The sequence below is a fragment of the Triturus cristatus genome, chromosome 5_2 (genome assembly GCF_964204655.1).
Source record: "Triturus cristatus chromosome 5_2, aTriCri1.1, whole genome shotgun sequence".
Classification (NCBI taxonomy): Eukaryota; Metazoa; Chordata; class Amphibia; order Caudata; family Salamandridae; genus Triturus; species Triturus cristatus.
The window spans coordinates 466,536,008-466,562,757 of record NC_140588.1 but is presented as its reverse complement, the minus strand read 5'-3'; the positions used below and the strand labels follow the sequence as shown (position 1 = coordinate 466,562,757).

Here is a 26,750-nt window from a genome sequence, read left to right as displayed (position 1 = left end):
GGATGAATCCGCATTGGTCCGGATGAATAAGATCGCACACGACGCTCAACAGACGATTGGCAAGGACTTTCGCCAGGATCTTAGGCTCCGCATTTAGCAGTGAAATAGGCCGGTAAGAAGTACAGCGATCTCGCGGCTTGTCCTCCTTGGGGATAACGACTATCGTGGCCAAACGCTGGTCGGCCGGGAGGGAACCCGCCGCCAGAGACTCACGGAACATGCGACTGAGGAAGGGCGCAAGCTTGTCAGGGCGCAATTTATATAGCTCAATGGGCAGACCGTTGGGACCCATAGCCTTGCCCGAGCGAAGGGAGCGGATCGCGGTCGCTATTTCATCCGCCGACAAGGGGGCGTCCAGCCGCTCACGGTCCTCAACGGACAGGCCGGGCAAGGCGATATCCCTCAAAAGAAGGCGAGAGTCGTCCTCATCCCTGTCAGTCACTGGGGAGTACACAGCCCGGAGGTGGTCGGCAAAACATTCCACAATCTCGTCAGGCTCCGTCACACACGCACCATCCGCAGCACGCAACTCCGGGACCACACGATTCACTCTCTCCTTCCTGTCCAGCCACGCGATCAACTTTCCCGCCTTGTCCCCGGCATCGTACAGTCGACCCTGCTGTTCCCTATACATAGTTTTGGCCGCGTCAGTGACCAGGGACCTATACTCAAACTGTTTCAGGCTGAGGGCATGGAGCCCGTCCGGAGTGACATTCGCCTCCAAGGCCGACTCCAGCCCCAAGATGTCAGTCTCCAGCCTCACCACTGCCTCACTCTTGACCCTCTTAGCCACCACTATCTGGGAAAGGGCGTGTCCGCGGATCACGGTTTTAAAGGCTTCCCACAGGGACATTGCAGACGACACCGACCCCTCGTTATCCAGGAAGTATTGGTCCATAGCCTTGACCAGGCTGTCACGAGTCGTAGGGTCTCGCAGGTACCATGGGTTAATGGGAGCGATCCGCCCTGCAGACCGCGGCCCGGTGTCGAAAAGAAGCCACAGCGGAGAATGGTCGGAGATACCCCGCGCCAGGTGCCTGACCTCACGAATCCGACCAGTCTGCGCCGCGGGCATAAGGAAGTAGTCTAACCTGGAGAGACTCCCATGCGCCCCCGAGTGAAAGGTGAATTGACATTGGGTCGGATGCATTAATCTCCAACTATCCACCAGGCCGAAGGTATCCAGCATCCCACCCAGCCATGCCTGGGCAGCGGGGAGGGTCCTTGGTGGGTGACGATCCAGTTCACCCGAAACCACAGAATTAAAGTCCCCGCCCATGAGCAGGAGGCTGTCCGGAAGGTCAAGCAGCATTCGACCCAAGTCAGTGAAGGTGGAGTTCTGGAGGCCCGGGGGGACGTAAACTGAAACCAGGGCAAGGGGCTGCCCCTCCCACCTCCCAATCAAGCACACATAGCGCCCTCTGTCGTCCGAGACTATCTTAGTGATCTCCACCGGAAGTGAGGTTCGCAGGAGAATGCCCACCCCCCTGGAACCAGTTGTGAAACCAGAATGGGCCACGAGGCGGTATCCCCCCCTGTTCATTGCATGACAAACATTGCCAACCAGATGCGTCTCCTGGAGAAACACCACATCAGGAGTCAAACGACGCAAATATTGCAGTACTACACCCCGCTTGAAACGGTCCCCCAACCCATTGACGTTCCATGACATAAGCCTCAACCCGTCCCCCCCCATCCCCCCCAATAGATCAAGGGTCCCCCAGCCTGCAGCACAGTTCCCCAATGTGGACAAAAATCAATACCTCGCCCTGTAAACAAAAAACACACAGCAAAACAACCCCACCTCCCCCCCAACCCCACCCCAGGACCAACTCCCCCCACCCTGCACCCCTGCGGGCCAAAAAACCCCCCCAACTTGCAGTGTGCCTGTCGCCCCTCTAACCCCATTCTACAAAAAGACCCCAGAGGAGGTAAGGGACCCGTCCCCGCCCGCCCCCCTCACTGGTCCTGGTTAAACACAATATGCAAGTGAAATAAGACCCGACTGTACAGTGCAAAACGGCAAAATCAAGGACCAAAAGTCATTCTAAAGGGGACCCGTCACCCGCGGTGCCCGCAGAGGGTCCGGGACGGCCACCTCCGTCCGGCAGAGAGTCCAGCCAGTCACTTGCAGCCACAGGAGAGTCAAAAAAGGCTGTCCGATCCCCATGTTCCACTCGGAGTTTTGCAGGGTAGAGCATCGAATACTTTAGGCCCAGCTCGCGGAGACGACGCTTCACCCCTTGGAATCCCATCCGTTGTTTCTGGACCAGTTGCGTGAAGTCCGGATAAAAATTGATGGTCGAGTTCTCATGGCGAACCGGGCCGTGGGTCCGTGAGGCCTGCAGAATAGCGTCGCGGTCCCTGTAGTAGAACAGTTTGGCCACGATAGGCCTCGGGGGGGCCCCCGGCCGTGGCCGACCGCCCGGAACTCGATGGGCCCGCTCCACGGCAAAGAACTTACTTAGGCCAGCCGGGGACAACTGTTTCAGGATAAGTTCCTCGACCACGAGGTCAACCGGGCGGCCGTCAGAGGACTCCGGTACACCTATGACGCGGATGTTGTTGCGTCGGGCCCGTCCCTCGAAGTCCTCAAGCCGCCGGGCCATATGATCGTTGACCACCCCGATGTCTCCAAGCGCGGCCCGCAGATCCGACACCTCCGCACCGAGGGTGGAGGTCCGTGTGTCGAGAGCCTGGACCCTCTCGTTAGTTTTGGAGAGGTCGGCCCGGATCAGGGTGACATCAATCGCGACAGTGTCAATCTTACGGGCCAGGGCCTCATATTGCGTCGCGATGGTTTCCCTAATGCCATCAATGGCGCCCATAATGTCCTGCAAGGATAGTTCCGTAGAGACGGTCGCGCCTCCCTCCGCAGTATCCGAGGGGGGGCCAGCAGCGCCAGAGGGCCCCCTGCCCTGGGTGTATCGGTCCATGTTATTGCTCTGGACTGCTCCCCCGCGGAGGGAAGCCTTGGTCTTGCGGCCCTCGGGACCCCCTTTGCCCCCCATGTGAACACGGTCACTCAAGGGGACACACAATCAAGAGGTGTAAGGGCACCAGCAAGAAGACCACAAAATGTCGGTATAGGGGGTCCGAGGCGATAGGCACGCTAGTAGCAGGTGAAAGAAAACCTCATTCAGAGGCCCAGGAAGCACCTCGCCACCCCGAGCGCACCCCCCTGCCGGTCTCCTGAAGTGCAAAACCGAAACCGAAAGTGGTGGATCGGCAGCTGGCACCGCGCTGAAGCCGCTGTTGTTCAATTGCAGCCCGGCCCCTCGGGTCACCTTCACCCCGGTCACCTCCGTCGGGTGGGTCCCAAAAGTTCCGACGGCGACTACTCAGGATTCCCAGGTCCGATTTGAGTTTTGAAAAGAGATATATGCTCAGCTGGTCTTTATCTCCCAGATTCCATAAGCCACGTCAGGATATTCTCAGGATAGATTCCGAGGAGCAGAGAGGGTCCGGGGAGCCCTGTGCTCACGCGACCATCTTGGATGCGCGCTAGGCTCCTCCTCCCAAGAGTGGGCATTCTTGACTCTTTTCTCTCAGGCCTTGTTTTTATCTCTAGTCCTGATGATGACCCTACATTTCTTCATGGGTCGATATGCAATGGACTTGTAGTTCCTTGAGCCACTATCTACTACCATTATCAGGAGCAAGGTTCTGCATGTTTATTCAATGATTTTTGATTTGCAATCATGTGGCCTTACCGGAGCTTTGTTTTATACACCTAAAACACCCAGCACATTTTTTTCACACACTGTTACGCAGCTTATTACATTTTCTCTTTTAAAATATGTTGTTTTCTTTTTTTTGTATTTACAGCCTGCTATATTCTGTTTTAGCTGACTCACTGACACCAGCATCATTACTTTTGATTCATTTTAATTAATTGTTGATACATATATCCTTTGCCTACTGACCACACAGGAAACACTGTGTTGACTTATCTTTGTCTTGAACTGGCCCACAAAGGAGTTGTCAGGTATTCTTCCAGCTTTGAGGCGGCACTCCCGAGGTGTTGGTTAGTAGTGAACTCCTGTCCCGGGAGCACAGTGGATTCCTTCATCTGAGGTTTTCTGATGCAGGCATTATCATATAGCCAGCCTTGTCTGCATAGCTTTTCAGGTATTACCTCAGATTTCACCTACTTGGCACATTCTTTCGATTTGTTCACTTTTAGTCTTCCTAGTGGCCGGGGGCATGTCCAAGATGGCGGACAGAACTGTCACTTAAATAGAAGCTCTGACCCGCCGCCACACTGATCCTACTTCATCGTCTCGCAGAAAGGCGATTCGAGATGTGGGAAGCTGTCCCTGGCTCACGGGAAATGAGTGTACTACTTTGAACCCCACCCAACACCCCAGGTAACCCTAGCGAACAGAGACTGCCCGCACACTCGCACTGGCCGCATTACTGAGGCCTACGCCGCAAGATACAGGATGTTACTCACCTATTCAGTGGTGCAGCCACTGGTACCTGATCTCACCGAACCCGGTGCAGCTCGGTGCCCAGTGACAGGTGGGACAGTGGTCATCGTGACTGTAGCTGGCATGTAAGTACGCCGAGGGCCACGCCAACCCTGTTGAGCAGCAGCTCTTCCCCTGCCTTGGGTGCTGCACATTGGATTGGGGTGTGGCGGCGCTCCACTGCATGCTGGTGCCTGGAAGAGGGCTTGGACGATCTCCACTGCTCCGCTCCCCATGCTCCCATAGTCACAGTGGTCAGCAGTATGAACCCCTCCAGTAACGCGCCAGACAAGCTGGAAACAGAGTCCAAGGTATGGAGAGGGGCCCTTGTCAGCTTGTGAGCTGGGCAGAAATGGGAAATGCAGTAACAGCTATGAGGGCGCTCTGCATCTGGCAACAGCTGCATACTGCCACTAATTGGCATATCTGGGGCGAACAGACTGGATTCTTTTGACACGCCAGCTTAGTAAAACTTGAGGCCTGAGAAACAACAATGCCATGACTGATTGACTTTAAGGATACTGACCTGACGACCCCCCTCGATTTGAAAAAAGGGCAACTATTGGAAGACTTGGGCTCCTCAGTGTGTAATCCAAGGGACCTTTCTACGGGACTGGTAATTCGCGAGACACCTATTGGGCCTCCCGAGAAGTGATTGTATACCACTAGCTCCAGTGACTCTATGTGAGGTGGTAAACTCATGCAGGCACTGAAGACTTGCTTGACCACATCGGTGAGTGACACTATCTTGGAATGCTAATTGACCCGGGATCCTTTGCTACTCAGGCCACACATCCCCCCCCTCCTTTGTGTCCAGGAGATATATACTGAGCAGCCCTGCACCACAATGGCAAAAGTGAAACAGGGCAAGGGTGGAGACGGGCTTCACATGTGTGCTACCGCGGACCTTGGTCACCTAACGCTACAAACAATGAACCAAATATGGATTTATACCTAGAGACATGGCTGGCTCTAAATTATTTTCAGTGGAAAGAGCACACAGCATGCCGGGCCACTGCTGGCACTGGGAGCTTTGAATCAGCCTGTGGTGGCGTGACTCTTTAACTTCAGGGACAGAGACAATATCCTGCAACTCGCTAGAACTAAGAGCCCTTATATTATAGCCAACAGTTCTGTAACAATCTTCCCGGATTACACAGTTGACGTACTTAAACTACGAGATTCCTTTCAAGAAGTTAAATGACATCTCTGTACTCTGAATACTAAATATGCACTGCTATTCCCAGCCAAGCTACGGGTCATTTCAGGCGGCTAGTCACTGTTCTTTCTGACACCCAAGGCAGCATGGACCTGGCTGGAAAGACAGGCCTATTGTCAGAGCTCGTCCCAACCGGATCAGGACGGGGACTGGAGGACTCAACGGAACAGGAGGCGTTCCACCAGGAATATCCATGGCAAACCATTGAAGGCACAGGCAGTACTGTGCAGAGCAGAGGCATTGGCTTCTGGTGGAGCAGTCATCTTGACCCGGCCCGGACGGCCAGGAATCCGATGAAGATACCAGGGCACTACAAGACTCTTTGCGAGTAATTGAACTACCAGAGGAACTGCAGGGTGGCCCTCACCTCACTCCCATGATTGCAGACTTGTTGCAAGGTGCCTGACTGGCGACCACATATCCTTTTGATGATGGTTCTTCTGTGCCTGGGGCCACATGACAGGATGGGGGGAAATGAAGGGTCAGATTTGATTCCACATTGCGAGGGGAGGGAGGGAATTTTCTCTGGTGTGTTAGCAAAGGGGAGGTAGATTGTAGCATTGAGCTGTGGCCATCTTGGATCCCTCCCATCATCGAGTAGACTTTGTACTAGTTGCCCAATCATTGTTGGCAGTGTCTGGCCATGACCGATTGAGGGTATGGCCTAGGTTCTGGGTTTGTTGGAGATTGTTCTTGATTTTCTTTGGTTGGTTCTTTTCTTTCCTTCCTCAACTTGCTTGCAGTTACCCCACCTCCTTATCACACAGACCACGGTGTGGGACTCTCACCATGCACGTTCCACATGACCATCCATGAATACAACATAATCACATGGAATGTGAGGGGCATGGCTACATACAGCAAACACAGGATCCACTCTTATTTGAAATGGTGTAATACTCAGTTTACCTGCCTCCCGGAGACACACTTAATGGTGAGAGAGCTCCCTAAATAATGTAAGCGCTGGTGAGGCTTGATATTGGGCACCACTTACTCTGCCTATGCGAGGTAGGGTCTTGCTATGGGTGGCCCTGGGGTCACGTATGCTCATGAACATACTTTATTTGACCTTGAAGGGTTGTATGTTATCACAGAGGGTACACTGGATGGTTATCCTCTCACCTTAGCTGCGCTATATGCTTCTAATGAGGGCTAGCCCCATTTTTTAGTCTGTCTCACACCAGCCCTTCTACGCTCAGCACAGTCCCTAGTGTTTTGGTGTGGAGACTTTAATTGCATTCCAGACCTAGAACTGGACAGGTCCATCCCTCTGGTGCTGGGAGCACAATCACATAGCACCACTAAACAGTTACAGCAGTGGGCTCTCAATCTGCAGACATTAGGTGTTTGGCATACGTTACATCCACCCCAGTGAGCTTACTACCATTACTCTCCAATACACACCCTCCACATGAGGATTGACCAAGTGTACAGCAGTGGGACATTAGTGAACAAATGCAAGCAAGTGGAGTATCTGGGTACAACGCTCTCTGACCACTGCCCCTAGATGGTGACTTTACAATGAGGTAAGCCGCACCGAGTGATCCCTACCCTACATGGCGAACATGCCGTTCAGGACGCACATAGCGGAACAAATAGACAGATATGTCACAGAAAATGAGGGCTCCACTACGGATGGCATGATCGAATGGGATGCATTTAAAGTGGTGGTGTGTGGTGTGTGTTTGACCACACAGTATGGTATAAAACGGGCCCTTCAGACAGAGATGTTAGATCTAGGGTAGGGTAAACTGAGGATGGAAGAAATGGTCTGGGATTTCAATTCAGCTACTTATCCAGAACTAGAGGATATTAGGTCAGAATATAAGGAGGTATCCAGATGCTAAGCCACCTTTGATTTTAAGGAATACATCAAATGACAGCACAACTTGGGCGACAAAGCCAGTGGCTTGCTGGCTTGGCTGCTGAAGTCGGAAAGTCCATGCACCCCTATCGGAGCCATCCGGTCAAGCGTATGCCCCTTTGTGAACTCCTTTGTTGTCTATTAACAAAGAACTCAAAGCTTACTACAGAGCGTTATACATAGACCCACCTGGAGTAAATCCACAGACAGTCCTTGCCTATCTACTGCCTCTTGTGACACCCCTACTCAGCCCTTTGCTGATGCAAGAGATCCCAATGGCTATTAAGCAGATAGCCAGAGGCAAAACACCTTTCACTGATGGCCTACCCATAGAGTTCTATGCTACATAACCAGCTCTTTAAGCCGCTTGGTTATTGGAATAATACGACCAGTCCGAGGAGCATGTGAACTTTTGGACATGATGCAAGTGGCCCTGATCACAGTACTTCCAAAATAAGTCCACTCTCTTTACTTAACCTTTATTACAAGGTGTTAGGTAAGGTCCTAGCGAATAGGCTAACCCCATTGGCACACACGGTGATCCACATGGACCAGAACGGGGTTATCCCGGGTAGAAACACATTCCTGAATATCCATTGCTTATTTAGTATTATTGACTGGGCGCGCAGAACGTACACTCAATGTTGGGTGACCTCGTTAGACATTAAAAAGACGTTTGACACCCTGGGATGGGATTACTCACAGGGCGTGTTGCAGAAGCTGGGATTTGGCCCAGAGTTTCACAGGTGGATACAGGTTCTTTATGATTCCCCCATGGCCAGGGTAAGCACAAGTGATATTTTTTCAGAGAGTTTCGCTATTAAGCGCTGTACCAGACAGGGTTGCCCCCTGTCTCCCTTACTGTTCGCCTTAGCCATGGAGCCGTTGGCCTGCCTGCTGCAGGAGTGGGCGCTTGCGTGAGGGTATCAGGTTGCAGATCACCCACATATAGTCTCTGTGTATGCCGATGACACGTTGATTTATTTAAAAGCGGACCCTTCAATTCTGCTGGTGGTTATAAAGGTTTTGGACGACTTTGGCCATATATCAGTTCTCCAGCTCAACTGGGGGAAATTATGTCTCTTTCCACTGCTACAAACGCCTTGCCATTGCATGTTCCGGATGGGAACTCACCTCTACCCTGGGCATACGCGCTTTCAAATACCTGGGGGTCCACTTTTACCATTTGGAGCAGGACCTAATAGATCGTAACCTTGCTAAATTGCTCACCTCGGCCAGGCAATCGCTGTCCTGTTGCCATTGTCACCCATTGTCACCTATGGATAGAGTATAGCGAAGATGTTGATACTTCTTCGATTTTTTTTTACTGCATTTCCGGTGATCCTGAAGAGGCCATTTTTTCGGGAGCTACATCTACTGCTCGCATCCTTGATCTGGGGTCCCGGGAGGCATAAGGTGACGGTTGAGAAGATGACTGCTGCATTGGAGGCTGGGGGCTTCAGTGCCCCAATTGTGAGCTTTACTGCACTGTAGATCAACTTTAGTGACAACTACGTTGGCTACATAACACTTTGAGCCCAGAGAGGGATATACTGGGCTTTGGTTTCGGAGACGCTTCGCTGTTGGAGTGATTTTTGAACTGCCGCTCTTACCATTGAATACCGAATGCTCTAGTGAAGGTAGCAGTCTGGTGCTGGCAGGAATATATACACTGTGGACAAAGAAGAGTGCCATATGCACATAGCTTGCCATTATGTGACCCACCGCCCTGTAGAACTTTTTTGGGAATTCACCCAATAGATGCTTGGACTGTAGTAGGATACACAAAGTGGAGGAACATAAGCTACACAATTTTGAAGATCTGGTGGAAGGAGGTGACCTGAATCAGGAGAATGTTTGTTATTTTCAGCCCTCTGTGACATGGCAGGTAGAATGGGTGCACTGAGACAGACCTGTCTCAGGTGGCTGGCCCATTGGAGTAGATGCTGACCTTCGCTAGCTTGAGACAGACAATATCTATCATATATGGGGCTCTGATTTGGGATCCCTCCCATTCTTGCTTCCCAAACTTTAAGGGGTGGTGGTAGGACAAGTTGTCCATGGATCTGTCAAAACGATTGCACGGAACGCCTGGTTTTGTTTTACTCAATGTAACTACCTACATCAGGCATATCTTTCACCAGATAGGATAAGCAAAATATACCCAGACACAGGGGCGCTGTGTCCAAGATGTCAGCAGGTTGAGGCTGACTTCATTCTCTTGGGATAGCTGTGCCTGGTAATTTCGGATTACTGGCAAACGGTGACCTCCTGTATCCCTGCTATTACTAATTCTGTCCTACCGCGAGGTCCTGCTCATTGCATTCTCAATGCAGGAGTGATAACAAAAAAGACAAAGCAATTGATGAGCTTCCAAGGTCTAGCAATCATACTTGCAAAACGTTGCATTGCCATGGCTTGAACGGCGGCAACTGTCCTCCAATTACAGCATGGCAGTCAGACGTGGTTCGCTGGGCCTCGGCAGAGCTCCTAGTCTGAGCTGACTTACGAGCCGGGTATGGGAGGTGTAACCTCATAGAACAGTGGGGTGACTACCTGTTTTGATTGAAGCATATGCTCACTCAGGTTGACCGATCTACAGAGGGCTATTTGGGATGTCACGTGTGATGGATGATCTCCTGAAGAATGATTCAACATATATCCATGATTGGTGTGGACGAGGGGTGGTGCAAAGCAGGGGGTTATATTGAGCTTGGTTCTTTTAAGCTGGTTGATTACCTGTCCGGCTACACTTGTACTCTTTTTATTCCTTCAGGCATGCAAGGGGTTGATTTCACAAAATATTGTGTGTTCTTTTCTTTCTCTCCTCTATCTTGATCTTTGGATGTGACCCTCTGTATTAATACGCTGAGCTTTCGGCGGACCCTGCCTACTGATTATTGGCGCTGTGACTCGATGTGTAAAGGCACTTGTTATTTGTAAAAACAATAAAAATATATTTATTAAAGTCTTCCTAGTGGCATGAGCTTCTGTGTGGCTCAGTGCAGTCTTCAAACCAACCCCAGAGAAGGTTGCAAAAGAGTGTGATAGTACGCCTCCTACAAAAAGACTTAAATTCCTCTCATTTAAACAAATGGCTGTATTTTTATGTTATAAATATGGCATCATATCTACAGGCCCCTGGGTGCAAGATGTCTGGTATTTGTAAATATGACACTTGGAAATGGGAGAAAATTTAAATGAGTTTTATGGAATCCATATAAACATAAAGTTAACTCTTCAGTTTAATTTTCTCCCATTTCAAAGTGTTGCCCTTACATGCAGCAGAGCTCTTGCTCTCAGTGGCTGGTAGACACAGTGCCATATTTATAACTGTACAAGTTGCTTAGCCTGAAGTAGCTCACAATAAATTTCACTGATCAGAGGTAGCTCTCACTACAGAAAAGGTTGGAGACACCTGGCCTAGAGGCTATTAAAACTGTTCTAGATACTGGCAGGGTTAGCAATTTCTTCCCACAAGATGGGTGATTAGAAAAATCAAGAAAACTACTGAATTAACATTGTTGTTGATGCTTCAGGCAGCATTTCAAAAGTTGATTATTGTCTGTTGCTAGACAAACTGTGTGGTACCAGCCTCAGGGATCTCGGGCCCATTCATCTGAAACTCAACTGTTTTGTTGATTTTTATAACGATTGACTTTAGGCAAAACATGAAAGTTTAAGGTTGATTATGGATTTAACCTGAAGACCCTTCCCACCAAAATACTTCGCCGGCCGGTCAGACTGGACCAGACTGCATTGACCAACAGCCCTGGAGGCAGGGCCAGCTGTTAGTTTCACTTTCGCCCCTTCTGGCGCAGCATAAAGGTCACCTGTGGCTCCCGCATCGTGGGAAGCCGCCTTCCACCTTCATAACGGGTAATGTCTCCCCTCCTATTTCCTGCCAGCTCCAGCGCTGCACAGAGAGTGCCCAAAGACCCCCTCTCACCACCAGACTTCGCCGGTTGGACGGACCAGACTGGACTGCATTAACCAGCAGCCACGGAGGCAGGGACAACTGGTAATTTCACATTTGTGCCTCTTGGTGCAGATAAAGGTCACCTGCAGCTCCTGCATTGCAGGAGGCCAGCTTCCACCTTCATAGCAGGAGGTGTCTCCCCTCCTATTTCCTGCCTGCTCCAGCGCAGAGAGTGCCCGAAGACCCCCTCCCACCACCAGACTTCGCCAGCCAGTCGGACCGGACTGCATTGACCAGCGGCCCTGAAGGCAGGGCCAGCTGGTAGTTTCACTTATGCTCCTCCTGGCGCAGGATAAAGGTTGCCTGAGGCACCTGCATCGGGGAAGCCACCATCCTCCTTCGTAGCAGGAGGTATCTGCCCTCCTGTTTCCTGCCTGCTCCTGCGCAGCAAGCTCCAGAAGACGCCCTCCCACCACCAGACTTTGCCGGCCATTCGGAACAGACTCTACCAGACTGCATTGACTAGCAGCCCCGGAGGTGGGCCAGCTGGCAGTTTCATTTTTGCGTCTCCCTGCGCAGGATAAAGGTTGCCTGCGGATCCCGCATCAAGGGACGTGCGCAGGCAGCGCGCGGGCAAAACCCGGGCCAAGGGTGGTCCCATCCACGCCCGTCAGAGCCTAGAGGAGGCTGGGCAGCCCCTCTTTTGCCTTTCCTCCAGCTGAAGGTACTGTATCCCCTGCCCTTTTCCCGCGCTGCCTGCTGCTCCCATGCTGCTTGCTGTCCCTGCGCTGCCTGCTGTCCCTACCCCTGCATTGCCTGCTTTCCCTGCGTTGCCTGCTGTCTCTCCCCCTGCGCTGCCTGCTTTGCCAGTGCTGTCCCTGTCCCCGTGCTGCCTGCTGTCCATGCCCCGCACTGCCTGCTTTCTCTGCCCCGTGCTGTCTGCAGTCCCTGCTCTGTGTTGCCTGCTGTCCCTGCTCTGCGCTGCCTGCTGTTCCTGCCCCTGCAATGCCTGCTGTCCCTGCAATGCCTGCGGTCCCTGCCTCTGTGTTGCCTGCTGTTCCGGGCCCCTGCGCTACCTGATGTTCCGGCCCCTGCGCTGCCTGCTCTTCCGGCCCCTGCGCTGCCTGCTCTTCCTGCCCTTGCGCTGCCTGCTGTCCCTGTGCTCCCTGCTGTCTCTGCGCTGCCTGCTGTCCCTGTGCTGCCAGCTGTCTCTGCGCTGCTTGCTGTCCCTGCCTCTGCAATGCCTGCAGTCCCTGCCCCTGCGTTTCCCGCTGTCCCTGCCCCTGCATTGCCTGCTGTCCCTGCCCCTGCATTGCCTGCTGTCCCTGCCCCTGTGCGGCCTGCTGTCCCTGTTTTGCTTGCGGCCCCTGCGCTGCCTACTGCCCCTGTGCTGCATGCTGCCCCTTCTGTCCCTGCGCTGCCTGCTGTCCCTGCACTATGTGCACTTGAACAATCTACCAGGACCACTAATGGAGGACCATGTAGCGGACGTGCCACCAATTCAACTTCGGTTGGACAGTGCCCAGCGCCAGGACCCCTGGCCCTTCTGCTACCTGGTGGTGCACCACCAAGGAACTCCTGGACCCCAGATGTTGAAACAGATGTGTCTCCTCCTCCCCACGATCCACTAAAAGACCCTTCATCTGCCCACACTGCCAATTCTCCTGCAACAGACCCTACAAACGATCCCGTTCCACACCTGCGCACAAGACCAAGAACACCCCGCAACCACTCCATTGTATCCCGCTCAACGCCCGCTCACTTGGCAAACAGGCCACGGAAATCTGAGACACCATCACCACTCTCTACATGGAATTGCCTTCATCACAGAAACTTGGCTTAACCCCTCCTCGAACCTGGACATCACCGCCGCCACTCCTGAAGGGTACAAGCTGATACACGTGACCGTGCCAACTAGCAAGGCGGAGGCATCGCCATCATCTTCAAGGAAACCATCAGATGCACCATCACCAACGACAACCCCACACCTCTCATGGAACAACTCAACTTCCTACTACAAACTGACGCGAAGTCCTCAATAAGAGGCACCCTCGCCTTTAGATCCCTGGTACCTCGAGCAAGATTCTGCGACACCATCTCCAACCTCATCGCACCCCTAGCAATTGACTCTCACCACTACGTCCTACTCAGCGACCTCAACTTCCACATCAATGGCCCCAACGACACCAACTTCATCTCCCTCCTGGAGAACCTGAACAACATCGCCTCACCCAACTGGTCACGGGACCCAATCACAAAGCCAGACTCATACTCAACCCCATTTTCACCTTCAGCAACAGGATCAAATTCAGCCATATCACAGTACTCACCTGGACGGACAACACCATGGTACACTTCTCCTTCACCGACGCCCAGCACATCAGGTGAGAGATCTCCTCCCACCGCAGCTGGAGTAAATCTCAGTGGTCACAGTCCCTCGTCACCTCACAACTCAAGGCCTCAACAGACCTCAACCAGGCCGTCCAGAACTTCGCCGCCTGGATCACCGACATTGCCGACAGAGTTCCCCCACTGAAACCTACAAAATATAACATGATCCTCAAACATACAGCTGGTAGACCCCAGGATTCAGGACCAGCAAGCGCAACTGCCACCAACTGGAGAAATGATGGCACGCCATCCAAAAAGGATGCTAGTTCAAGTTCCTCATGCACGCCTACAAAACCCTCCATGACCTAGGACCTGCCTACCCCAACCGGGAAACAACCTTAACAACGCGGTCATTACATTGCATTACCTTTACAACACGGACGTTACAACGATCGCATTGTTACATCTCAGTACCATTACAACGCAAGTTGTTACAATGACTTGCTCTAGATGGCGCTCTAAACTAAGAAATAGTATAATTTACTTTTCCAACAACTTCCCTACTGTTGCACACACTGGAGTTGGAATAGTAAATTATACTGCTCCTAAGTCCAGCGCGCCATCTAGAGCAAGTCCTTGTAACGACTTGCTTTGTAATGGTACTGCGATGTAACAACGCGGTTAATCGCATGCGATGTAATGGTATATTTTCACCTCAGCCATCGGCTGAACTTCCACCAACCCGCTTGAAACCTGTGTTCCTCTTCACTCGCCCTCACACACATACCTCACATTTGTCGCAGCTGCAGCGGGGGCTGTTCCTTCTTCTACATCGCTTCCTAGACCAAGAACAGCCCCCTCGCTGGCTGACTTCAGAAAGAGACTCAAGACCTGGCTCTTCGACGGAGAGACTACGCCCAGATACCCCTAGGGGTGACAGTGCTGCACTGTACAAATCTTCTGTTTGATTGATTAATAGCTGCGCAGCTTGTTGTGTGTTCACTATAACAGATTTTATAAATCTTGCCATTGAAGTGCAGAATTTACTTTTCCAGTTATGTAGCTTTCATTAGTGTTCTTGATTCTGTGCTTTCATGAATGTCTGGTGTGTGTTGGCTTCAATAGCACATTCAGGGTCTCATTCTACACACTCAGCCCATTATTTGGGAGGTAATGCGCATTCAGTAAATAACACTACAAAATCCATGTTTTTTTACTGGTTGAGGTATTACTTTCCTGGTCCATTTCCTGCTCCACGGAATTAGTGATAATGCAGCAAATGCGGCACATTCTCCCACATTGTAAGCTGCAAAATCCTGAATATTTTGTTTTACCCTGCACAAATTCCACTATTCAATATTGTATGGATGGAGAAAGGAAGCTTTTTATATGGTACACAAAAAAGAGGTATACCCTGCATAGAGTTCTTGTATTCCCTTACTAATGGACAGGGACTTGCTCTAGCAGTCCCAAGGTGCTCTTCTGGGGAGTAGTGTTGTCGAGCAGCCTTAGGCTTATCAGAGAGCAGTGTTAGACATCTGCACATGCATACAATATTCAATAAGTTATGCACAATACTCAATAACGAGATCCACACCAGTTTATAAAAACAACACTTTTCTTTATATGTGTTTAGGCACCAGAATCAATACAATCAGCTAAGTACGTTTTTCAAGAGAAATACTTTTGCATTTAAAAAGTCAACACGGGGGCAGCCGGGTGGAGAGGTGCTTTTCAGTGTTGGGTGCCCAGTGTTATCCTGTGGGGATCAGTCCAGTCAAAAAGAGGCTGCAGGCTTGGACTGGGAAGCCAGTCGATCTGAACCACAAGGGGGGGCTCAGTTCTCACAATGCTTGGGGATGTCGGGATACCTTTGGTCCGCTTCTCCATGGGCGACAGGTGCAGAGGTGTCTTCAGGCATCAGATTTTCGTTTCTGAGAGCACACGCGGTAGAGGGCGCCTGCAAACAGAGGCTGCAGGCATCGTCGGGAAGTCCACAGTGAAGATGTCCAAGGTGGGCTTTTTCTCTAGAGGGCCAGGGGACCACGCTAGCACTGCTGGCCCACTTCAGCTTGGGCTAGGTGGTACGAGTGCAGTGGTGTTTTCCAGTGTCATGTTTTGTCAGTCCGGAGTCCTCTCAGGTCTCTTTGGGTGCCTGTAGGATGCAGGGAAGCAGCTCTGCTGCTCCACTGGAGTTCCTGAGTCTTGGCAGAAGTGCTGGCAGTTCTCCCACGTTTTTGGAGGCACATTAGCTTGCAGGATGAGTCGACTTTGGCACAAAAGTCGAAAACAGCAGACAGGCCGGCAGGGTTGGTGCCAAGTCAGTTGCTCTTCCACGGTTCTTGCTTTTCATGGGTCTTCGGTCCTTCTTCTCCTTTTGGTAAGCAGGATTCTGATTTCGATGTTCCAGGGCTCCCCTAAATTCTGAATTTAGGGAAGTTAGGGGAGTACAGGGTAGTAGCCAATGGGCTACTTACCCAGGGGGTCATTACGATCCCTATATGAAAACTTCCCGGGGGCAGTGGGCATAACCCTGTTCCAGAGATCCTAAATTTGCCATCACCAAGATGGTCGCACCTGAAAAGTTGCATCCACTTCAGGTAGCCCAGTTCAGGGGTGGTGCTCGCCTGAGGGGGGACACGCCTGTCTTGACTAGCTAATTTTTCCACCTGATAAACAGTGAAAGCCTCTTACAGGACCTATATTACTTTTACAAAGACCTAAACAGGTTCTCTTCTGCCAACAAAGATCTGTGGTTAAAGACACATAGGATACATAGTTATTTTTACAATCATTTTATTTTTTTCACTTTTTTCGATTTTATGAAATCATCTGCAATAATAACATCAAGTACTTTATATACAGTGGACATATGTTACAATTAGATCATCAATGACACATGTCGAGGTTTCTGATTGCGATGCGTGTACCTTGATGACACACTACTCTAAGCAGCTATTGTGATATCGAATCACTCCAGACACAGTCCATCATCTTATCCCATTGGAATTTGACAGAGGCTGATGTCCTTATTCATTGGTGACTGACCAGTACATGCTTTTACCCATACAAAAATAATAGGAGATAGACTGGCCTCAGTAGGTACCGGATAAATACGAGTGTTTCTGACACTATCAAAATGACCAGCTTGCCCAGCTGAAATAACTGGTTGGATCTATTTCAGATGCCCCCCCCTTTATTTTTAAGGGCTTATTCCCTCCTATTGTTGGTCCTGAGGAAGGTGGTTCTCCACCGAAACGCGCGTAGGCCAAGACCCTAAATACTACCATCACGATAGAGGAGAGGTCCCAGGAGACTCAATACCATCAGAAACAATCATTAAAGTGCTTGTTTTCTCTCCGTTTGATTTCATTGGACCTTATACAATTTTTGAATGTTTTCGCTATTTTAACAGTATGAGGATGACTGATGTATGTTTGGAGTAGTGAGTATGATGAGAAATTTTCTTTCCTTATGTGTGTTTAAATTGGTGGGGGTATTTACATTTTTTGAATAAGAAATGTGTCATTGATGATCTAATTGTAACATATGTCCACTGTATATAAAGTACTTGATGTTATTATTGCAGATGATTTCATAAAATCGAAAAAAGTGAAAACAATAAAATGATTGTAAAAATAACTATGTATCCTATGTGTCTTTAACCACAGATCTTTGTTGGCAGAAGAGAACCTGTTTAGGTCTTTGTAAAAGTAATATAGGTCCTGTAAGAGGCTTTCACTGTTTATTTTGTATCCTTTCCCCCTCCTCTTGGACCTGTAGTTAATTTAGGGGGAGCCTTTTCTTTATAGCTAATTTTTCCACCTGTCCAGGTGCCAAAGGGCCCTGGACAAAGGGGGTCGGTTTCTCCTCCTGTGACAGAAGCCAGATTCGCATACCAAAGGCAGTGGGCCTCTTACAAGCTCCCCAGCCCTGGAATGCAAATTCACATGTCATCCTGTGGGCGGGGGTGCAAAGCACCCCCTGCTTGAGCATGCTTGGTTTATGACACCCGGAAAGAAAAGGCCCTCACCCTTGGGGGTCAGCCGTTTGCCTCTGGTAGCAAGCTGGCGAGAACAAGTCAGTCAGCCCACCAGTGGCTGGTAGGGTTTCAGGTATACCCCCTAACTGTGTAAACTCAAGCAGGCTTGTAAGCGATCTGAAAGAAAATGGAGAAAAGATTACTCCAGTATTAATAAAAGTATCTATAGGGAGGTGATTAAAAAGTATAAGGAAGAAATTAAGTGTACTCAGTCTCTTTATTATGAAAACCAAATACAATCATCCCCCAATTCTTCTCGCAAAATATTTCGCATAGTGAAATCTCTTATCAAACCCCCTCCCCTACCTACTCTGTGCGATGATATGTTATCTCGCTGCAACCAACTAGCCACTTTTTTCTTCAATAAAATTCAAGATATCTATCCCTCTTTTCACCAAGCAACAGTCTTAATCAATGCTCCCTTAACAAACAACAAAGGAGGCATTTATAACTGTATCCTAGCTGAATTTCCCCTCCTGGATCAAGCCACTTTGCAAGGTATTCTTGGCCAGCTGAAGTCAGGCTCCCCTAAAGATACAGTCTCCCCCCTCATTTTAAATCGAATCTTTGATACAGTTGTCACTGTTATCATAGATATGGTTAATGCATAATTTCGGAAAGGTATAGTCCCCCCCACCTTGGAAGCAAGCAATGGTTAAAGCTTTGCTGAAAAAATCAAACTTGGACCTTGAGGCATTAGGAAACTATCGTCCATTTCTCTATTGCCTGGGATCAGCAAAATTGCTGAAAAACATGTGAATAGTGTTCTGTCCAGGTTTCTGGAAAGCAATAACTGTCTTCAACCATCTCAAACTGGTTTCAGACCCCTACAGGGCACAGAAACTGCCCTTCTGACCGTGGTCGAGGCTACTAGAAAAATCTTAGACAACGGGGGCTGCGCTGCCATTGTTCTTGTAGATCTCAGCGCAGCCTTCGATACAGTCAACCATCAGCTGCTTATCCAGAGGCTTAAAGATGTAGGAGTGACTGATTTGGCCCTTAAATGGATTCATTCATTTCTGGATGACCGGTCATTTCAAGTGTTCCATGAAGACTGCATCTCTGACCCTCAGCCGCTTCGTTGTGGGGTTCCTCAGGGATCCTCCCTGTCCCCCACGCTTTTTAATGTGTATATGAGCCCCCTGGCAGGTGTTGTGGAGCCTTTCGACATTCAAATTGTTACTTATGCCGATGATACGCAGCTGATTGTCTCTCTTAATCAGCTCAACAACACTGCCTCGGAGTTGGCTTTGTGTTTGGGAGAGATCTCAGCATGGATGGAGTTCTCATTCCTCAAGTTGAATAGATCTAAAACGGAGTTGATGTTTTTGGGTAATTCCTCCGTACCTAACTTAATACCATCTTGGCCAAATTGTTTTGGACTTCCCCCATCCCCCAAAGATTATATTAAAAGTTTGGGGGTGTGGTTGGATCGTAACCTTGATTTTGGGGAACAAGCAAGAAAGGTTACTGGTAGCTGTTTTGGGCTGATGAGGATGACATGGAAAATGATTCCTCTCCTCCCTTTCGCTGCAAGGAAAGTGGTGGTCCAGTCCCTCATTCTTTCCAGGCTCGACTATGCCAATGCCCTTTACCTAGGAGCACCTTGTTCCACGGTCAAGACATTGCAAATAGTTCAGAACTGTGCGGCACGTCAACTCCTGAACATTCCCAATCGACAGTCAGCACGGGCAGCCTTGGCCACCCTTCACTGGCTGCCTATTCAGCAGAGAGTGCAGTTCAAGGCTCTCTGCATTTCACACAAGGTATTGTCAGGTTCCGCTCCACCTATCATTTGTTCCCTCGCTTCCTTTTACCATCCTGCGAGAACCCTGCGATCAGGCAATAAATGGCTGGCAGTTGTTCCTAGAATTAGGAAAGTACGTGCAGGGGGTCGCCTTTTTTCATATAATGTAGCAAGGCTATGGAACACCCTCCCCCTAGACATTCGGTGCGAAACTAACCACCTGGTCTTCCGGAAATGTTTAAAAACTTTCTTGTTTCCATAAATTGATACGTAGTTCATTAACTTTGGCCTCTAGCGCTGGGATGCCTTTGGTAACCATGCGCTTTACAAATGTTTTACAATTACAATTACCTCTAAGGTGCCCTCTAGGTGCATTTATAACTAAATCCGACACTGCATCGGTGTGGGTTTATTAATACGAGGGGTATGATACCAAACACCCCTATTTTCAGTGAAGCCATCATGTAGCTGGGGAACCTGTTTTCACCAGTGTCCAGCACATGCTATTAAAATGGCTTCGCTGAACACTTGTACTGGCAGTAATGGAACTGACCAGAACAGGAGCATATTTGCTCAGGCAGTTAGGCACTCACATGTAGTATAGAGCACCTTGCCTTAGGGCAGTAAGGCCTGCTGAGGGGGGCTGCTTATACTGCATGCAGTGTCGGCAGGCATGGCACACAGGTTGTGTGCCATGTCGTATTTTCACTTTTGTCTACACCAAGACACGCAGCCTGGAGTGGAAGTTTGCATATGCTCGGTGAGGGGTCCCTTAGGATGGCACAATTTGTGCTGCCGACCATGGGGACCCTCTCAGGCTCTAGGTACCAGGGATACCCTTTATTAGGGACTTACAGAGGGTACTAAAGGTATCACCAATTAAGGACACAATTGCACAGTTTTGGTAAAGAGATCTGGCACTGGGGACCTGGTTAGCAGGAACCCAGTGCACTTCCAGTTGAAATCACATCATATACCAGGCAAAAAGTGGGGGTGAGCAGGTTAAAAAGGGCACTTTCCTACATTTACAGTGTTAGACTTGGCATCCTTGATGTCGTTTCCCCTGACTTTTTCCTTCTACCTCCTGTATTTTTGATGGTATGCTGGATTTCGTTTTTGCTGGATTAGATGCTTTGGGCACTTTGCCACTGCTGATCAGTGTCAAAGTCCAAGTGATCCCTTGGGAAATTGTTATTCTGATTGGTTATCCATGATTGGCATATTATGATTTTTTGTTAAGTCCCTAGTACAGTGCACTGTGTGTGCCCAGGACCTGTAAATCAAATGCTACCAGTGGGCCTGCAGCACTGATTGTGCCACCCACATGAGTAGCCCTGTAAACGTATCTCAGACCTGCCACTGCAGTGTCTGCGTGCACAGTTTTAAACTGCTACGTCGACCTGGCAAGTGCTCCCACTTGACAGATCCTAACATTCCCTTTTCTTACATGTAAGGCACCCCTCATGTAGGTCCAAGGTACCCCCATGGGCAGGGTGCAATGCTTGTGAAAGGTAGGACGGGTGCTGGTATGTTTTACATGTCCTGATAGTGAAATACTGCCAATTTTGTTTTTCACTATTGAAAGGCTATCTGTCCCATAGGCTACCATGGGAAATGCTTTGTAACATCTTACAAGTATAACTTTCCATTAGGACAAGATGGAGGAATTAAAGTTTAGGTTCTCTAAACTCAGAATGTAATAACACATTTGTTTTGGAAGATGGTTTTTAAATTATGTGTTTGAAAATGCCAATTTTAGAAAGTAGGCATTTTCTTGTTAAACCATTCTATGTGCCTAAGCTGTTTGTGTATTGACTGTCTGGTTTTGGAGTGACAGGAGCGGGGGATGTGCATTCGCTGTAGACAGCCACAAGGGGGTTTGAGGTGTGTCTTGCCTTTCCTGGGTAGCTCACAGCTGGGCTGAATAGACCTTGACTGCATTTAGAGTGGTGGGATGAGTTTCACTTGCACCTGAATAGGCTGTGTCTCCTTTGCACAATGCTCTCTCCACCTACTGGGGCCACGCTGCACCAGAGAAGATAGAACTGGTTTGGACTGGGCTCAGCGACCCCTTATGCAAAGGGAACAGAGAAAATGGGGTACAAGTATTGGACCTTGAACCACAGAGAATTAGATCACTTCTGGACTCAAGAGGAACCTCTGCCAAGGTGGAGAGCTGGAAGGAGGAGTACTGCCCCTTTGCTGTGTGCTTTGCTGGGTTGGCCTGCTGTTGCTGCTTCTGTCAAGGAGAGGCCAAAGACTGGAACTATGCTGTGAGCCTGCTTGAAGAAGAATCTCCAATGGCCTGTGTGTGCTGCCCTCCTGTTCTGAAGTCTCAGGGCCACAAAGACTTCACCTGCAACCCACTGACCAGCACCTGGAATCCTTTGTGGACTCCTTCATTCGAAAGCATGCCAATTCCATTCCCTGGACCCTGAGGATTGTGTTGATGGTGCTGCAAAGTAAGAAAAACAACTCTGATGCCTCCAGTGACGCCACGACCCGCACCAGGGCTGGGGGCACCGCTCGTGAAGTGCATGACACACTGTCCTGCCTGCACCGCAGCTCTGATGCCTTTCGATGCCTTCCGACATTGGCCTTCCCGACACCAGCGCTCACACCGACACCGTCACCACCAACGCCTGCTTCCCGTTATCGCTGAGTCGATAACCGACAAGGGTGACTTCAGAAACTCTTCGATGTCGCATTGCCTCACCAGAACCAACGCCTCACCACCGATGCCCCCTAACTTCCCCTGTCCCAGATTCGACGCCTTGCCTCCACACAGACTCAACGCCTTGCCTTCCCTGTGGCAACCGAGTACCGTCCTCACCTCGGCACCAACGCCTCTCCTCCACGATGCAATTCATTGTCTACTGACTTCGTTTCCAAGGTACTATTGTTTGGGAGTCTGTGTGACCCCGTGACCGAAGTCTCGCACCTCGCGGCCGGCTGCATACTTTGAATTTATGCTTGTCACGATGTCGCAATAGCGCCAGGTGGAGCTATTTTGTTTCTACAAGTTCTATTTTTGAGATAACTGTTCTAAAAGTATGTCTTGATACCTGGATGTTGAATTTTTGTCGTTTTGGCCTTGTTTAGTTTAGATAAAGATACTTTATTTTTCTCAGCATGTGTGGTGTCCATTTTTGGTGTTTTCACTGTGTTACTCTGTGCTTGGGTACAAACACTTTACACATTGCCTTTGGGATAAGCCTGTCTGCTCATGCCAAGCTACCAAGGGGGTGAGCCGGGGTTATCTGAAATGTGTAGCGCTCTTACCCTGACTAGACGGAAGGGTCCCTACTTGGACCAAGGTGCATACCTCTGCCAATTAGAGACCCGCATTTCTAACATACAGTCTCACATGGATACAGATCAGTTTACTTTGGCTTAGTGAGGGCCTTTGGCGTGGAGGGGAGAAACAGGGCTGCTTTTTGGCTCCCTTGTGTTCAATCTCTTTATAGCAGATCTATTGTGGAAACCTCTCACAGCTAATGATAGTGCAGATTAGCACATCTGTTTATTTTTTGGTTTCCAAATCTGCTCCGAGCACACATATTCAGTGTACCCGGGTCTTGTGCTTAAGATGCTGACACCAGTCCTCGTTTGAGAAACTATTTTGGGAGTCTCTGTAAGCTGGGCCCTGATGAAAGGGGAGTATTCTGAAATGCCCTGCGCACTTTAGGCTAGGTGTGTTGAAAACAGAAGAAATGTGAATACATTTATGCAAATATTAGAAAACTATTAAGGACATTGACATTAAGGTGACATTAACGTGTTCCCACAATGGAAATGAAAAATAAGTTCACCAAGTCAATATTTATAGGAGACCAAGGACGCAGTGCACAGCGTGGATTCCCCTGCACTCTGAAACATTGTGATGTGGCCTGGCTGGCATTTATCCAAAAAGATGTTAACACCCTCATTCTGGGTACAGCTTCCTTGGTAATTGATTGCCAGCCCTTTGATTATCTGGTACACGGAGTAAGCTTATGAAAACCCATATCCGAACACTGTGACGACTGGCTCTTTCCTCAGGCAGGCAGTGCACCAATTGCAGGATCTTTTTCACATTATTTTTCTCATTTTTTCCTAAGGGCTTTTGGGATACCCCAACAACATTCACCATGTGTCACCCTAACTACCTACTTAGATTGGAGTACAAACGTTTAAATGTGATCCGATTCTCCATCCTGGCCATCTTCATTGGTTTAATATTCGATCACCCTTCCTGCCCTGTCATAGAATAGCCTATTATGTGATTGATTTGCTCCAATCAGACCTGAGATAGCTGCTGATTGCAAGCTATTGGGGATGATGTCTGCCCCCCTTTCTCCTTAAAGAGGCAGGATCCTGTTTTTAATGTTATCCGATGCCTGTAGTTTATTAAAGTGAAAAAGTGAGTGTTACATTTTTATGTGAGAGGCTGAAAGGTGTTCCAGGATCTGCTCGCCACAAGGAGAATTATTGGTGAAGCTTATAGATATAATTATTCACTACGATTGCAAGTATGTTACTTTGACATGTGTACTGTGTGTGCTTAAATCTCTTTTCAGCTTTGAGTATTGTTGCCTTGTATTACCCTCTGTAGTTTCCATACTGTGCGGAGTGCACAGTGTTCTACCAGGTTGAAATATCCTCTGTATGAAACAGGAAGAGTTTTCAACCTTGCTATTGAACGACTTGTTTGCTACAAATATTTCTATGGTGTTTTCCAAATATGTTTTTTTCCAGATTGAAACATTTTTGGGTATTGGCATTCTTGGCGTTCAGTTACTGCTCTGCCAAGGTAGTTTTCAGGTTCACTATTACTTACATTCCTGAGCTTCATATTTTCAAAGTGAGATTATTGTAAAGAAGAAAATAAAAGGGAAATTTACATAAAACGTGTCACATTTCAATGATTGCGCGATCTCACGGAAAGACAGCAGGGCGTAATGAAAGCCCCTGCGGCACAGGGGGGCCCCTCCAAGGGGCCCCAAATCCTTCAGTGGAGACCCATTCAGCCCAAGATCAATGAATATCTGGGAGATATGGGAGACTCAGAGGCCCCTCCTCACATTCTCCGGGGGTAATAATTTTGTGTTACGCCACTGGTAGAGACCCACCCACAGTGGTTCAAATTTCATTATGGTCCATTTTGGGATTCATTAATAGTTTTCGCTTGTGCTTAAAGCAGAAGCTGTCATCATTGCGGTCTACATCCCGCCCACGCCTACCCTATTTTTCCTACTGTACGCCACCGGTCTACCCTCCACTCCAGTCCACCCCTTGAGAATTCCTGACTACCTGATCCTAGCCTTGCCCACCCTTATTTATTCACCTTGCTGATTTGCTCCTCTTAACATACAACGCTGTGTTGCTATATGGCTAGTGTTGCACTTCATACATCCATTATTACATGAGACATGAGAGTATGTAACTGTGTATTGTTCACAAGCTTTGCCTGCTTAATCTTTTATTATTAACTGAATGCACTTGATAATAAAATGTCTTGCAGAAAAATGGTCTACCCATCTAAGTAAGCTGTTAGAAGTTAAAAGATACCGTGAAGCCTCTAGATTTGTGTAGAGGTTTGCAAAGTGTAAAGTGCATCGAGAGTCTGCATGGTATTTATGGAAATGCTTGTTAATGCCTGACTATGTCTTAGCTGATAAAACATGAGGTTAGGTGTGAATATCTTGCAGGATGATACTCGGTTTGCTCACTGCAAGGACTTAGGTTCCCTCCAGTGCAGAGCTAGAACCAGTACAGTGGATTAATGTATGGTTATATTTTTTGATTTGCAGGTGCTGTGAATGTGAGGCCTCTGGAAGGCGTGAAAATTCTGGATATGACGAGGTTCGTATTGCAAGAAATCCTGGGGGGGCGGCTACCAGAAATACATTTGTTAGGCTAGAAGATTCATGTGTCTAATACTTTAAAAATCCCATAGAATAAAGACCGTTAAACAAGAAACTGCTCCCTTTCCATCGCTGTACTCCGGTGTTCTTGCTAGTTATTCAAACTCTCAGACCTTTCAGGATTAACTTTCTGTGTATGAAGTGAAGCACCTGTTCTGAAGAAAATGTTTACATTTTCTTTCGTATACACTTGTTGGCCATCTATGTGCATCAGTGTAAATCAATGGAGCATCATGCAAACCTTGAGCTTGCCCACTTTACTTCTTACAATGGAATGTGATTTGATCATGCCCAATTTTACCCTAAAATTCCTATAAATCTACAGGATTGCCTTCTTTAACTCAAATAATGAAAGATAGTTTATTGTTTCAGATTATTGCACAGAGGCTCACAGTGCCTCTTTTAGAAATATGTTGGAATGGAGTATCAGCCAAAAGTCCGTTGATGCCCCAACTGTCACCTCTTGACTCCATGGCCTCACTGAGAGGAGGGGAAGCTCCTTGTTTCAGATGTAGGAGGCTCAGCTGATCCGCACCTGGTGACGTCTCCACTGTGCGCGCGCTGGCGTCAACCGCCGCTAGAAGTGGAATGGGAAACCTGCTGTTTTTAGGATGGGGCTTTTATGTCATGTTTGCTGTCTGTGACTGGAAAAAACAGAAATACCCCCGCTCCCTGGCCAGTGTGTCAGAGATGCTGATTATTTATGTTTTAAAAACAAACCCTCGCTTTAGGGGATTGTCTTTGAAGAACAAAAAAACATGCTGGGCGATCTATCTAGGTGAGACGGTTGGCATTGCGCAAGTTTTCTGAAAGTCTTCCCATCGTGTCGGCAAAATATTATTCGGTACAGGAGAGGAATTCTAAATATGCAGGTTGGAATGTGGCTAGGGGGGACCCACATGGCGCCCAACTTTGAAGTGCGACCTGAGGTTTTAAGTATCTAAACCTTCATGCTTTACTAATGTTTTAGAGTAACATTTTGCTGAAATGTAGCACACCCTTACAGCCATATTTCTGTATTTACAGGGTACTTGCAGGACCGTTTGCTACCATGATTTTAGCCGACCTGGGAGCAGAAGTTATTAAAGTGGAAAAGCCAGGTAAGAGAAGATAATATTTTGACATGGAGAAATATTAAATATATATGCGTATCTATTCTTTGCTTCCTTTTTTAGTTCAATATAGCCAGTGCGTTAAATGGAAAAAATAAGTGCAGGTACTCACCAAATTGATTTGTGGCCTAGGTGTGG

The 26,750-nt window shown here is 48.7% G+C and overlaps 1 protein-coding gene across 1 annotated transcript in view; it reads left to right on the top strand.

The window, feature by feature from the left end:
- Nucleotides 1–26,750, top strand: part of SUGCT (succinyl-CoA:glutarate-CoA transferase) — a 3,154,468-nt gene that overhangs the window by 57,170 nt on the left and 3,070,548 nt on the right. Inside the window, exons 2-3 of the mRNA XM_085607431.1 lie at nt 25,387–25,438; nt 26,527–26,600. Coding sequence (XP_085463557.1) covers nt 25,387–25,438; nt 26,527–26,600 — 126 coding nt within the window. The remainder of the gene's footprint in view (nt 1–25,386; nt 25,439–26,526; nt 26,601–26,750) is intronic.